The sequence below is a fragment of the Arvicanthis niloticus genome, chromosome 12 (assembly GCF_011762505.2).
Source record: "Arvicanthis niloticus isolate mArvNil1 chromosome 12, mArvNil1.pat.X, whole genome shotgun sequence".
Classification (NCBI taxonomy): Eukaryota; Metazoa; Chordata; class Mammalia; order Rodentia; family Muridae; genus Arvicanthis; species Arvicanthis niloticus.
Window position 1 is genome coordinate 22,065,239 of NC_047669.1, and position 15,988 is coordinate 22,081,226.

Here is a 15,988-nt window from a genome sequence, read left to right on the forward strand (position 1 = left end):
TATGTAGTCTCAGCATCCTGGAATTTGCTATGTAGTCCAGGCTGGTCTCAAACTCAAAGAGATCAGCCTGCTGCTGCCTCCTGAGTGCTGGGATTAAAGGTGTGTATCACCACATTAGTCTGCTTTCCACTTTTAATTCGGCTCTTTCATTGGCTTATTGAGGATGGGAGGTAGGACCTGACTTGGGACACAGGTTGTAATCCCTGAATTCTTTAACAAGGCAGTACTGGTGGCAGATTAAAGCATTGGGAAATCACCAGCCAGGCACTAGTTCCATGATATCTAGTTTCTTATATCTGGGCTCAAGCCACGATTCCAAGTGAATATGTACATCAACCGGATGTGGTAGCAACAACTTTAATCCCCGCGGAGGCAGGCAGATCTTAATAAATTCGAGACCAGCCTGGTCTACACAGCAAGTTCAGGCCAGCCAAGGCTACACAGTAAGGCTCTATTTCAATAATAATAAGAAGCTAATCTTAAAATGATATCTATAGCAGGTGATGTGCTATGCAGAGAGCAGGCTTAAGGAGTGTGCCTCAGTAGGGGAGGGTTAGGTACACTGTCAACCATCTCCGTTAGGGGAGGGCTGAGCACCCGAAGAGGAATGCGTATTCTTCTCACAGTAGCATGGACAGACTGCTGGCACACAGCAATCTATAATTTACTAGCGCTTGTATAAAGAAGGGAGGTAAAATGTTCCTGTTTTCATCTGCCAGGAAAAAAGACTCTTGAGACTTTACAAGAAACAAGCAGAAGCTGTTACCTCTAGGTGTGGCAGGGCTAACATGAAGGGAGAAAAAGGCAGAAGTAAAAGCTTTTCAAGGTATACTTAAGTATCTTATTAGATTTTTAAAAATGTTATATGAATGTACTCTATTAAAAAAAAAAATCAAAGTAATTTAAAAAACTCAACCAGGGTTTTTGAGAACCCAACAACACGAGATACAAAAGCTATGTCTTGGCAGCCTGTTAAGAAAGAGCCTGAGAGGCTTCCACTTTAGAGACTACCCTAAAACCACAAAGGGGTTTGTTTTGTTCTGAAAGTATAATCCCACTGAAGTGAAAACAACAGGAAATACAAAGCAAAGAAAAGAAGTTGCTACAATTTCTGGAGGTAGGAAAAAAAAATCACCTTGGCAGCAGGAGCCACACCCTTGAAGTCAGGGTACAGCTGCGCTAAAATGGAGGTGTCACTAGAACTGATCGTGAGGAGCACACATGCCACTGACAACTGGGGGATTATGTTCAGGAGAGCACTGCAGGAGGGGCTTCGTAGTAGGAGAATGTGCGGGAAAGAGCGGGTAAGCAGAAAAGTGCACAGAGTGCCTGCAAGAATGCAGAAGGAGCTATCCAAGGTCTGCCTTCCCAGGCAGCCAGCTCTCCACAAACAGGCTCTCCCTCTCCTTCCTGTATCTTATGCCTGATGCACAACAGACATCTAATAAAGCCCGCTGAATAAACAGTGAAGAAACACGGTTAAGGAGCACAGAGGCGCGCGGATGCCTGTGAGTTCCAGGCCAACCTGGTCTACATAGTGAGTGCCAGGCTGGGATGACACAGTGAGACTCTGTCTCAAAGACTAACTTACTAGCTAAACAAACAAACAAACAAACAAAATTTTAAAAGGCTCTCTGAATAAAGAAATTATAATTTACTTTCTATATCTCTGAAGAGAATAAACACCAACCAGTAGAAACTCCAAAGAGCCCTGTGTAACTCTCCTCAGCAGACAACAGAAGCAGTGGTGAGAGCAGTTGTTACACCCATGACCGCAGGAGCCTAGGTAAGCAACTTTAACTTAAAACATCTACTGGACAGTGGACCTCTCGCTGGCCTTTTACAGTTATTTCTCGGGTTCTTCCAGACAGACAACAGGCAGGAGATGCTCTGTAAATTTACAGAAGACTACCTAGACATTTCTAGATAATCATGGATAACATGAACCCAAAATGAGGCAAAGGGCTGGGGTGATAGCTCAATGGATAAAAGTTAGTGTGCAAGTGTGAAGATCTGGGTTCAAATACCCAGAGCCCCTAAAAGAAGCTAGGCATGATCTCATTCCAGTATTCTGGAAGGTAGACACAGGCGACTCACGGGGCTTGCTAGCTGCCAGCCTAGCTCTAGATGTGTTGAGAGACCCTTTTGCAAGGGAATAAGGCAGAGAGTGATACAGCAAAACAATCACCATCTCCTCTGGCCTCTGTATGTGCATTTGTACCTGCACAGACCACACACACACACACACACACACACACACACACACCACACTCTTACAAATACACACAACTTAAAAACTAAGAACAGTAAGGTAAAGGACACCATGGGTAATTGCTGGGGCATGATTACTGTGTCCTTAGTACCCTTCCAGGACTCTGATACTTTCAGGTGCTCTGAAGATAAGACAGGCTCTCCTGGACTGAAAAGGCCACCCATAAGCTAATCTGAGGGAGATGTGTGAGTCACAGACATAGAAATGCAACTTGGAGCAGCAGGAGGCAACAACACTTGGTGTCTGCTAATTCAGTTTGCCTCTGGTTAGTAGACAAAGGCTTAAGTGTATGGCTAGGCCAAAATGGGCGACTGTCTACAACCCCCCTACCTGCCTGCCACCCCCAACTCATCAGAAGTGATGAGACCTCTAGAATGAAGAGGGGTGCAGGTACTCTGGTGAGTGTCCACTCCAGAGCCCTTGTGCCCACAGATGCCAGGCCTGATTCTAGGGAGAGCAGGTTCTCTCTGGGGCTTTGGACATCACTGGAAGAAACAGCCAGGATGGATATACCCTGATCTTTTACCTCTCAGCTGTACAGAGACCCTGGAGAACAGCTCAGCACCAGGGTGGTGGGAAAGATGAGGTCCTCTAAGATTAAGAGAACCCGTAAAGACTTAAAATACAAGAGACAAGGAGGAAGCACACATGGAGCTGGGTACACACATGGAAAATCTAGAAGGAAATTCACCCAAATATTTCTGGGTAATAGGGCACAGAAGTACTTTCCCATCACGCTTTAAAAGTATTTTTTCTATGAGAAACAGTTTACTTGAAAACCATAAACTCAGAAAAACACTTAAAAATTCAAGGTGTTAGCATTCTGTCTAATCTCCGCCCCCAGTTACCTGGAAACAGCCAGGCAGGCCTGGCCCACTATAAAAGGGGATGCTTGCCCCCTCCTCCCCCCCCCCCTCTCTCTCTCTGCCTCTACTACCCTCCTGGCTCCTCTCCCCATGCCCTGAATAAATTCTATTCTATACTATACCGGTGTATGGTTGAGGTGTGTGGCTAATTCCTCAGGGGGAAGGGATGCCTCAGCATGGGCCCCACTGAGACATCCCCTTCCCCCATACCTCATCACACACACACCCATAGAACATACTCTCTATCTCTTTATCTTTCTATAAACACATCAGTTGGCAACACAGGAATATAGCTGATGCTTGTTGGGGCATGAGGTCAGCATGTCTTGAAAGAAGTGACCTGTCTCTTCCTACTTGGGGAAGGCACTGCGGTGTGCCCCATCACTGAGTGCTCACATCTGTCTACAGTGTGGCTTCAAGGAGGTCAATTTTTCCTTCCTGATAGTTCGAACCTCCTCTCTCATCTTGAGACTACAGATACATCAGGCTGACAGCAGGGGCTCCTGACCCCAAGGAGAAGAAAGGAGGCGAGAAGAAAAAGGCATGGTCAGAAGTGCTCCAGGCAGGCAGCCCTGGAAGTGGGCAGATCAGGTCAGTGGGGTGGGAGATGAGGGGTGGGGGCTATAGAGAGGCAAAGAGGCTGGGGGATAGGTGGCAGGCAGGCTCTAGTGGAGACAGCAACCTCCACTGATGAGAAAACCCCATGTCTAGGATAGCTGTCCGCTCTGAACGCATCTCCCTCACCCCATCCCCCACCCGCAAACAAAACCTTATCCTTTGAGAGAAAGAGGTGAGGGTGTTTTGAAATGAGAAAAGGTTAGAGACAGAGGAGGGAAGTGGGCAGATTTTATGCTCTGGTGACAAATGAGATTGCTATTTGTTGAAACCTTTTCCCAAGGCGGACGGAGATATGTCAGGCTGTAGGGGAGTACACGCTTATTATCAAATGAAGAAGGGAAATAGGAAAGCGAAGGCTGGGGTTAAGACAATGAAGTGTAGTAGCAGGGAATGGCCTTCCCAGGCAGGGGCTGAAAATAAAGCAGTTGACAGGGACTGTGGAAATGCTTCCAAAAGATAAAAGCTATGCAAACACAGGTGGACTGGTGCTTCATCTCCTGGGCTCCTGGGAGTTCAGGGAGACAGGGTCTCAACCTTCAGGACTCGAACAGAAATCCTTAGAGTTTTGTTTTGTAATACAAAAATCCATCCTTTTCACAATTTCTGAAAATACATGTCCTGAACCTCTAATTAATAACTAATTCTTTAACCCTGGGGTTTGCACTCGGGGTTTCCAAGGTAAAGATGCCAATATATATTAATGAGCTGGTGACTGAGGAAAAGATGAACTCTGAATGGGATCCCAGGGCGTCTCCTGGGGAGCTGGGTCAGCTGTCCTGCCACCTACCATCTCAGGCAAGTTGCTCTATCCCTCTGCCTACATTAACTCTGCCATGAAACAAGAGAAAAACCTTCCTGTCAGTCCTACAGTGAGTACTGGACAAGAAGCTCTACCGGGTGTTTCCAATGGGGTCTGCCACAAAGCAGAACCTCCAAACTGTAACTGCCATTCCTACATGTATGCACAAATAACCACACATGAGAGCAGGGTGGGCACCAGGGAGGGGTACCCTGAGGGCTCCAGGAAGGCTCTGGGGAGGTTAGGCTTAAGTTAGGAAGACTGGAATGCTCAGTGGGGCGACAGACAAGACCTGCTCATGTTCGCTAAGATGAGAAATGGGGCCAGCAGAACTGCAGGATTTGATGCCCAGAGATCTAATCATATTATCAAACAGGGATTGAGGTTGCCACGAAGCAGGGTCGGGAAGGGGTGTCTCAGAGTCGAAGGCATTAGAATGTTCCCAGAGAAGCTTCACAGCATCTGATACAGTGTTGTTTTTAAATAAGCACTCAAGTGACAGTCCTATTTTCAGAGAGACCTCTACTGAACTCTCTCAAACTTGACATGCAGGGTGAGAAAAACTTCTATCCATCACATGGTTTGGGGGGGGTGGGTGGGGGGAGAGATCAATTTGAAAGGGAAGACTTCGGACTTGACTATGCTGAGGCAATCAGCAGGTTACACATCCTATCCCCATTAAGAAAGAGAGAGAGGCGGGGACTCAACAAAGGCCCCATCACCACAGGTCAAGAGCTCAGAAAATCCTCATAGCTTCTGCACTCCCTACCACAGATCCCCAAGGGAAAGCCAGCCATGCAAGCAATATATCAATCAGTCTTCTCCCTCCTTGACCTCTTCTCCAGCACAGCCCTTTGAATGAGGGGCTGCCCTTAGCACTGCAGATGCTCCCAACCCACTCCCTGATGGACCCAAACACAAATGCCCAACTCACTTCTTCAACCATTCCACGATGTCCTCAGCCGTGGACGCATAGTTCTCATACTGGAACAGAAACCGCCCTTTCCTGTGAAAGGCAGAGAGACAGAGAGGCTCAGCGAGGGACACCAATGCCATCAGGGGGCAGCGCACTCCAGAAGAGATCTGGAGACTTACTCAAAATAGCAGATGGTAGGGTAGCCGCGTACATTGTACTCCTCCTTGAGGTCCTCGAACTCTGAGGGGTAGACGTTCATCCCAGCCAGTACCTGAAAGAATAGAGACTGGTCTCTAACCATGTGTGGCCTGGCTGGATGTCATACTGGAAGATGACACATGGGACAAAGCCTTGTAAGGTGGTGTGCAACCGGGGTAACAAGGCTGTCTGAACCAGCCCAAACAACCATGGAGAGCTTTGCAAAAGCCAGGCCTCTGGGTTCTCGGGCTGCCCTCCAGATGGCCGTTCCACAAGAATGTAGAAGTTTGGCCTGGTTCTTCCTCCCACCCCCAGGGTTCCAGAATTAAGACTCAGACTCAAAATATATTTACAAATACCCTGGCCACATAGCTAGGCTCTTCCCTGACGAGAAGATGATTGATATATCATCATAACTTAGATGAACTAGATGAACTCATTCATGTATTCTAATCTTCATTCTGCCACATGTCTGGTTACCTGTGCTCAGGTACCACATGTCCGTCTGGTCACATCTTCCAAGGCGAATCTCCCCTACCTGCTCTATCCCAGAATTCTTTCTGCCTCGCAGATGCCCCACCTTCTATTCTACCCTTTCCTATAGGCCGTAGGGTTTTAAATTGACAGGTGATACATCCATACAATATGTAAGATATTCTCTCTTGATCCTAGTGTTTGTATCCATTATGAGCTGTGTGGCTTCTGGAAAGTCACTCGGCCGCCCTTAGGGTCCTTGTTCAAAAAGTGTAGGTGATGTGACTATGACAGACCTCTTAAGAGAACAAAAGGTGACAAGCCAGGTCAAAGATTTTAAACACAAACTGGTGTTCCATGATGTCAAGAGTCCTTATTTCCTACAAGCCTTAATTGTCCTGTCGTACTGACTGTGCCTTCAGCCCCTTCAGCCCCAGAAGCAGCTGTGTGTTTCTTTCGAAGTGTTTTAAATACCTAGCTTAGTGCCTGGCATACAGCAAACATAGACGTGCTTGCTAATTCACCAGGGTTTCCCCGCCAATCCGTTGTGGGATGTTGTAAAGAACACTGAGCAGAAGCCCTGGAGCTCTCTAAAAGCCGCCGTGCTCACTCCACTCCCCAGATTGACTCGGTCTGTTCCAGTAATATTTGTCTACTTCAAGGCTCTTTCTTCCTGTCTAATTGATCTCCTTCACATCACTGCACATTTGCCACAAGATTCACAGCGCACATCCTCTTCTTTCATCGCATGCGTCTCCGCACCAAACTTTACAATCCTACTGAACGCAGGCAGGAACCCAACTCTGTACTCAGCCCATATGCTCCCTGTCTCCATTCTGAATCCTACTTTCTTACAAATCTCTTAATTGTACACCTGCTAGGCTCTAGATTTTTTTTATTTACCAAGGAAGAAGACAGTCTAAAATTTCTGCACAGGAAGGAAATTGGCCTGTCTGCCTACTCAGACACCTTGCAAAGCGTGCATAATCTTCTTCCTCCTCTTCCTCATCCTCCTCCTTCCTCTTTCCTCTTCTTCCTCCTTCCCCCCTTTTTCCTCCTTCTGCCCCTCCTCCTCCCACCTCCCCAGAGGCTTGGAGTAGTATGCACCATGAGCTCTGGACAGACACGAGGCCGCAGTCCAAACTCTCCTCCTAGCTTACACATTTCCTCTAACAAGGCTCAGCTGCCTCTCTTGTACCTCAGTTTCCTCATCTGCAGCAACTTGTGGGCTTTGATGATTAAGAGACAAAATTAAAATCTGTTTAAACTCAAGATGAACTCAGTGTTTTTGTTAATATTACGAAGGTTATAATCTGCTCACATTTCCAGAGCACACATTGCCTTCGCATTGTCTGGGCATTCTGGTCCCCAACTGATTGCTGAAGGTGCCTATTCCCTACTGTGTGGTACCATTAAAGATTCATTCCTCCGTTTAGACAAAAACCACCCAGTGGGCTAGCATCCTCCCCATTCCCTTTTCAGACCTAGATCAATGGAGGATCCAAGGCTCAGAAGCTCACTCAAGAACTCCCGGCTAGGCAATGGCTGAGTGTCAGACTAAGCCTGACCTATGTAAGTCTCTTACCAGGCCTGTTCCACTTTGGTTTCATATCCACTCTGGCCCATCGTGGCCAAGGCTAACAAGAAACTGGAGATGCTCAAAGGCCCAGCTGGATCTTGGATAAGGGCAAGGCCGGGAGGGGAAGCACACTTATGCAGTCAGACCAGAGAGCAGTTGAGCTGAGTACGGTCAATTAGTTGCCAGCAGGGAGGACTGATGCTCGTGACTCACCACTGCTCAATGACAGCGCCGAAGGGTCAGGTTTGAGTTTGGAAAATGGCAAAGGGGGCATATGCCTGCTGACCTGGCGTGACTTCCTGTATGACATCATCAGGTTGGACACCTCCCAAGCTTCGTAGCAGAAGACAACTTCTGACCTTTACCACAGGCACAGCCAGACAAAGGAACTCAAAGATGACAGAGATGGAGAGGAAGGAGGCTGGATGCCCTAGACCAGCTGGATTTTAGCAGTGGGGAGGGCAAGAGTTTGATTCCTGAAGTGCAAAGTCTATATCAGCCCCGCTATGCTCTGTGTGCAAAGGCAGAAAGCAATCAACACCTCTGGGTTGCTCAGTCCTCCAGTCCTGTGTCTGGCTTCTGGGAAGGTACTACTATACACTGAGTCCCAGCCCAGAAACCAGGGCTTTTCCCACTTTAAGTAGCTAGTGAAAAGACAGAATGTTACAAAAGCCAATTTCCTAATAAACTAAAGTAGAAACGGAATAAAACAAACCTCAAGCAAGAAAACACACAAGAAAGGAAACATGAGTTTATACGACAGATGCCCTGGGCAGAGATAACTCATACAAGGCCTTCATTCCACTGCTAAATTTAAGGATAAGCTTCCCCGTTTTTTGATAATGTCACTGGTCAGTGGTTCTCAACCTTCCTAATGTTGCAACCCTTTAATACAGTTCCTCATGTTGTGGTAACCCCCAACCATAAAATTATTTTCGTTGCTACTTCATAACTGTAATTTTGCTACTATTAGGAACTGTAATGGTGTCTGTGGTTTTCGATTGTCTTGGCTAGGGTTTTACTGCTGTGAACAGACACCATGACCAAGGCAACTCTTAAAAGGACAATATTTAATTGGGGCTGGCTTACAGGTTCAGAGGTTCAGTCCATTATTATCAAGGTGGGACCATGGCAGCATCCAGGCAGGCATGGTGCAGGAGGAGCTGAGAGTTCCACATCTTCATCTGAAGGCTGCTAGCAGAAGACTGGCCTCCAGGCAGCTAGGATGAGGGTCTTAAAGCCCACACCACAGTGACATACCTACTCCAACTGGGCCACTCTTCCTAATAGTGCCACTCCCTGGGCTGAGCATACACAAATCATAACACCAGTGGTCTTAGGTGATTCCTCTAAAAGGATCATTCAACACCTCACCCTGGGGTTGTGACCCACAGGTGAGAACCTCAGGTCATAGGTGGAACTAGAAGGGGAAATTTTTAGATCTCTAGATTGGGCTCAGGAAGAAAGAAGAGGTCCCCCCAGAACACAAGTATGCTTCAGGGCCAACTTCACAGAACAACCTGGTATAAGTCCTTAGCCAAGGGCTAAGTCCCTAACCTACAAGCCTCCTTCTTACTGAGTACCTGAACTTAATAACCAATACTCTGGATTCCTTTAGAAGGAGAGAATATCATTCTAGATAAACACAGAGCCTAAAATGAAACAAGCCCAGGCGTGATACTCTCTACACTCCCCCACTGGTCAGCATGGACTGGGTACCTTCTATTCCCTGTGCTGAGGAAACACACTTGAATTGAACATAGTTCCTGCTTCCAGGAAGCCCACAGATCATAAATGTGTTAAATGATAATGTGAAATGATGCAGAAACAGAGGTGGGCCTGAGTGCGGGCACAGACAAGTCCCGTGGCAGTGTGGCAGGGCCCTGGGGGTACACTGAGGTGGACAGTGGGACTGTATCTGAGGAAGGTTCAAAAAATACATATGGCTGAACCTGACGGGTTAAGTCATATTCTGATTTGAGGTTTGAGTTATTTATCTGACAGTTCCAGAGTTTGGAAGTCGAGCTGAGCAGTTTGGAGTGTACATGGGCACAGGCAAGAAGAAGAACATGGTGGGTAATTAAGTCTTTTCTCCAGGCTAAATAATCTTAAAATATGATATCTATTGAGGCCCCCAGACTGTGCAGTGAAATTTCCCTAGAGTGATGTGTATGTACCTCAAGGCCAAACGTCTTCAGGCAAGCTACTAAAAATTCAGTAGTGAGAAGCAAGTAGGACCATGGTGTTGCCCCAGAATGAGGTCACAGAGAAAGCAATGGTTCCTGTAAATCAACCCTGCAGCCCGATTGCAGGCAATCCCCTTGTCTACGTGATACCACTTACATTGACTTTGAACTAATCCCCACTTAATTTGATCCATAAAGATTGGGATGCTGTTTCAAGACTTCAGATCTCCTATAATGGGATGTGGGCCAGACTCATTGAGATAGCTCCTCTGATAACCTTCTGTGAGTGGTGTATAGATTTTTCCATGCTCCTAAGAGCAGCAGATGCTTTGCTTGCTGCCACCAAAAAAAAAGTTACTTATGGTTAAGTGCAGAAATGGACAAACATACCAGAGAAGCAGTCAAAGCAGGGTAGGTATCTGCACACCCAGGTTCACAGCCTCTTTCATAACAGCCAAGAGCTAGAAGCAACTCAAATGTCTGCTGAACGCTAAACAGATAAGCGGTGTGTGTGTGTACATGTGTGTATTACACAGCTGGTATGTGTACATGTGTGTGTGTGTGTGTTACACAGTTTTAAAAAGGAAATGGTGTTGTGTGCTACAACACAGGTGGACTGGAAGATATCACGCTAAACAAAATGAGCCAGTTACAAATGATAAATACTGTATGATTTCACTTTAATGAGGGAATCTAATCTCAAAATCATGGAAACAGAAAACAGAAAGATCTATAGGAAGGGTAGGGGTGAGGACCAAAGAGGAAGTTTATGTTGGGAGCAAGGTTTCCGTTTTATAAGATGAAGACTCTGTTTCACGACAATGTAAACATACTCAGGTCTGTATGTTTATGTGCATCTGAGATAGTTAGTGTTTAACAAGTGTGCTCCTGCTGGGCAGTGGTGGCGCACGCCTTTAACCCTAGCACCTTGGAGGCAGAGGCAGGCAGATTTCTGAGTTCGAGGCCAGCCTGGTCTACAGAGTGAGTTCCAGGACAGCCAGGACTACACAGAGAAACCTTGTCTTGAAAAAAACAAAACAAAACGAAAAAGAAAAAAACAAAAAAAACAACAACAACAAAAACCCAACTGTGCTCCTTACTCAGTATAGGAAGCAGACAGACTCACAGCAGAGAACACACTGGCAGGAGGGAGCCTTCTGTAGTAGAACTCAGCCCATTTTGCCCTCTCAGCTGAACGCCCACATCAGTACCATCCTGCTTGTTCTGGCTTCTCTGAAGATCTGCTTCCCTAATAGTTTCTCCTCCTGTGTCCCCTAAAAGTAGGCTTCCCTGGAACTCACTTTTCTCCTTCCTTCTTTTGGGGATTGTCCATAGCCTTGGTTCTGCAGCTCTCCTGTCTGGGCTTGTTTGCTGCTTTCTGCTCTGCTTCCTGATCCCCACACTCCACCCCCTAACATAGAGCCCAAGACCTAGGGCAAGCATGGTTTCCGTTGAGGCTGCTCTGAAATCATGTACAGCTCTGCTTCAGTGTATCCCTAATACCGCCAACCTGCTTTGCCATGGACCCCGCAGCAACTGCTACATGCCTAAAACGCTAGACTTCGGAGCTTCTGCCCTTGCCCCTTGGCCCTGGTTTGCTGCCTTCCTCATATGCCATCACTGGCCTTTGACAGGTACCAAACATTCCTGCTCTCCAAAAACTGTGATGTTAGTTCTCCACCTTCACACAACAGGTCTCAGAAGCAACCTGGACAGCAGGAGGTAGCCTCACAGTTCAGAGCCTGTCCTCTCCATCCAATCCTGGCCCCAAGTCAGAACACCAACCCCCACAGCGCCTTACTTACAGTGTGGCCTCGCACTTGGGTGGCGGCCTTCTGGAAATGTGGCATGATCCTCTTGCACATGCTGCACCCTATTACAGGCAGAAGAAAAAAAAAAAAATCAAACCCAGTTATAAGGATGGCGGAGCCTGAGCTCCCCTCCCAGCCCTCAAACCAAGCCAGCAGCCACCCACAAACATCTATACCATCCCCACATACATTGGGAAGTTCAGGGCTGTCCTGGGCCCTGTGGAACCCAATGGGATAGAAAGCAAAGGCCTGGCTGCCAAAGAATTTACAGGCACAGAACAGCTTCACAGCAACGCAGGGAGCCAGGACAGATGTTGAGGGCAGCCTCCTACATTCACAGCTAAAAGACGCCCTTCTTACCCAGCCAGGGATGGCAAATGAACCAGAGTCAAATGCCACTAGAAAGGAAAAACTGCGACTACGAGTACAATGACTTTTGGGACTTTCATGCCTCTTTTCTCTTCCATTTACAAGCATAATTAAGCAATAAACTCGAGGCAGCCTCAGCGTGAAAGGTGCTGGCTCTTGCAGGTGGGGAGAGCCAGGGCCAGCACTTGGGACTTAGACACTAATCTTTACTCTGGCTGCCAATGGCCTTGGCCACATTACCTCCTTTCTGGGCTGTTCCTCCTTCTGGCAAATGGAGAAGGAGGAAGAAAACAAATCCCAGCCTTCCTGGCTCTGCACAGGAGCCTGTGGCTCGGCCTTCCCAGGTTTCTATGGGCTGAATGGTCATACTCCTCTCTTGGGGTGGTCATGCACCCACACCAGCATTGTTAGATTTGTGGCAAGCATCCACTACTGCTTCAGAGCAAGCTTGATACAAACTTGCCCCTTCATCTAAACCCAGATAGAGAAGGCCACACTTCTGCACTAACCCCACTGGGCACAAGGTCTAGCTCCCTCCGTCACCAGGAATTGTGACATGCCAAGTTGTTACCGTTTCTGTCAGCTAGCCTGCTGCAGAGAAGCTTTGAGAGGTATTATCTGAAGGCCACAGAAACCAAGGCTGACTGGAACTATAGTCAGGTGGGTTCTCATCTCAAAGAGCAAGGCCATGCCTTGATTGGTGGCAGGCTGACAAGCTCACACCTTGGAAGGCTGCAAGCCAAGAATCCAGGTGGGAGGGGACTTCTCACTTTCCAAGGGCAGACAGAGGCAGGGAGAGGGGGGAGAAGGTAGCAAAAGGAGAGGGGGGAGGTTGAGGGAAGGGGAGGGGGAGAGGGAGAAAGGGAGAGAGAGGAAGGAGTGTCTGTGTGTCTGTCTCTCTCTGTGTGTGTCTGTCCTCTTCCTGGAATCATCCAACCCTTCCTTAAAACAAGCCTACTAGGAGAGACACCAATGCAAAAAATACTGACAGAGCACTACAGATGCCCTACAGCCTTCTCTCCAACATTCCTGCCTGACAGATGGGTACCCAGACACAACCTCTACCACAGGCTACAAACGATGAGTATGTGAAATGGTCCCGGGAAGACAAGTGGATCTCTTTTGCTGGCTGGTCACTCTAGCATGGACACTTTTAGTGGCAACACAGGTTGGGGGATGACGCTGCCCTTGCTATGGAAACCAGAAACAGGGCTGTGCTCTAGTAGAAAGAGGCAAGCCATTGGCCATGGAAGGGAAAGCAGGAGACTGAGGAGAGACACACTCTGCTCCAGGGAATAAGACCCCATCTGCATCTGTCTGCCCCTGACCCCCGAGGGATATCGGATGCTGGGCAAATGAATCTGTGTCTCTTGAAGGTTATGGGACTCTGGCTATGCCCATCTGTGAAGACAGTGCCTGCCCCACAGGTACTGAACCACTAGGAGAGTGAGCAGGGCCTGCCCCAGTAGGGGCTGCTCAGTGCCCAAGGGGCATTTCAGTTCAACACAGGATATGAGTCAGCTCCCATCCACAGAGAGCTACTTCCATGGGAGTAAAAGGATGTAACACCATTCTGGGAGGAAAGTAAAAGAGGACATATGGTGCCTCTTTTCCACTTCACTGCCTCTTTCTCAGATGCTAAGTGTGCTTGCCCACCAGCCCAGCCAGCCATCAGGAGCAAATCTGACCTCCTGTCCCGGCAGGTGTGGCCTCTCTTCCAACTTGCCCATCTGTAGCCTACAGCAAATGTACCCCCCAGCTGTCCCTGGGGCAGAGGCTGACAGTTCTGTGACAAGAAGGTCCTGGGGTGATGAGAAAGAACAGGAAACCCCAGGCTAACCCCATTTCCAATCTAACTACAAAAACAGAGCTGGTACCATGCTTCCCACCTAAGCTTCTCTTCCTGGGATTCAACAGCAAGGTAGGGGACGAGGTTAGACTGCTCATCACTCTGGAAGCCCCAAACCCAGAGCAGACAAGCCTTTTTACTTTCTCATTAATTCAGTGAACAAACATTTACTGAGAAAGCAGCAGGGCCTGGGGACCCAGATGCCTTGTCACAGCTAAAGGCTCTCACAGTCTCTGGGTTTATTCATCCACGTGTAATCACAAGATCAGAGCCCTGACAGATTGCCGGGCGAGGGGATGGCTGTGAATCCCACGAGTGGGGCCACAGCAGCTGGGTCGGTCTAGGTATAATAAAAGCCTGTGTTAGTTTCACTAAACACACACACATAACAAAAAGGAGCTGGGGGTCCCTGGGACCTTGGAGGCTGTCCAATCTGGCCTTCCGTGGGAAGTTTAACTTAGCAAGTCAGTTTTCTTCTTCCGTTCCCACCACTAATATGCTTGGTGACACCTTTGAGGCTCCCAACCCTCCAGCCTCAGCTGTCTATTATTAAAGACAACCTCTGCTGCAACAAGCAACACAGGCCCACTGCCAGGAAGCCAGAGAGAGTGGGTGGGGCAGATGCCGCAAACATCAGGCTGCTGGTGCTAGTGAATGCACTTTTAAAATGATTGATGGAGTTACCAGGAGCCCTGGGTGGCTTGGACCACGGTCCTGCCTCCTGGCATGCACTGCCCGGCAACACACACATCCAGTTTCAGTTCATCAGTGTGGTGAATCCTAGAGGTTGAGGCAAACCAAAGGAGGCCCACTCCTCCAGATGCCAAAGAGGAAGGGTAATTTCTGAAGCAGTCTGCAGCTGAATGATTAATCAGGTCCTCAGAAAAGAGGGGAGGAAAACTGCTGAGACCTGCTAATGAACATTAATACACAACGAGCCATGTTGTAAAACTTCAGACATGGCGTAACTGGGCTCTTCCTATACTCAAAAGCACCTTTGAGGCCAAGAAGATTTTTCGAGGAGGTTGGGGCTGGATAGAGACTGTTATGTTGTCACGGTGAACAAAGTACAGGCTCAATCAGGCAAAGCACCAGAACCCCAAAGAAGCATCTGGCCAGAGTTTCCCACAGCAGAGAGAACAGGGCAAGGGCCTCTACTCAGGGAGCTTCCAGGAAGGTGGTAGTTAGGTAGGTTTTCAAGAGTCAACAGAAGCCTGATGCCACCACAGACTGTGCCAGCCTCCCCCACCACTCAAACTCCTGCACATAACTTCCTCCCACAACTGACAATCCCTTCTGGCTTCCAGAAGGGCATGTGTGGCCCGAGTCATAGTTCAGAGCCTCATCAGGTTCCAATCATGATAAGAGTTGGGAGTATGAGTCCGTAGGAGGGTTAGACAGTACTTCCTTGAGATTGTTTCTCTGTTACTAGTACTTAATCAGTGACCAGCAGCCAAAGATGGTGTGCCAATGTACAGACATGGCTGTGTTCCGATCAAACTTTATGATGAAAACAGTAAGCTATGGAGCCACAGTGTGTTGATCCACAGCAGGGGCAGCAGGCGTAGCAAACAATTTTTCAATAAAACAGAATATACTATTTATCTGGTACCGGACTCAGCACGTGGTAAGGGTGAGTATGGTTTTGTGACACAGCCTCAGCTTATTTACATGTAATTTACATTTATTTGTAGTGCTGGCTGGTGATGTAAAATATTTTCAAGTCTGTAAATGCAGTTAAAAGGTGGGGGGCAGGAGAGGGAGCCTGTTCTCTGACAAGTGTGGAAACTGAGGCCAGAGAGGTTGAGCTTGGCCAAGCTCATTGAGCTCCCTGGGAGCCAGCTGGCCTCAGACTCTGAATCTTCCCCCTGCCACCTCAGCTGTCCTCTGGTCATTTCTCACAGCCTCTGTCCTCAGACAGCTATGGAGCCCAAATCTCCAGGTCCCACTTCCTCAAACCCTAGTCCCCTGCTCCTGCCAGATGACACAGGCAGTGCTGAGGGAGCTGGTGTCCCAGAGGCAGACAGGCTTGGGGTGGGGAGGAGTGGCCA

General features: G+C 48.1%; 1 protein-coding gene across 2 annotated transcripts in view; it reads right to left on the minus strand.

The window, feature by feature from the left end:
- The window catches only part of Pdia5 (protein disulfide isomerase family A member 5), an 82,927-nt gene that overhangs the window by 25,660 nt on the left and 41,279 nt on the right, over positions 1–15,988 (minus strand). For both annotated transcript variants that reach the window (XM_034515266.2, XM_076942880.1), the window contains exons 8-10: positions 11,714–11,781; positions 5,651–5,742; positions 5,490–5,561 (exon numbers count right to left, since the gene is read on the minus strand). In XM_034515266.2, coding sequence (XP_034371157.1) covers positions 5,490–5,561; positions 5,651–5,742; positions 11,714–11,781 — 232 coding nt within the window. The remainder of the gene's footprint in view (positions 1–5,489; positions 5,562–5,650; positions 5,743–11,713; positions 11,782–15,988) is intronic.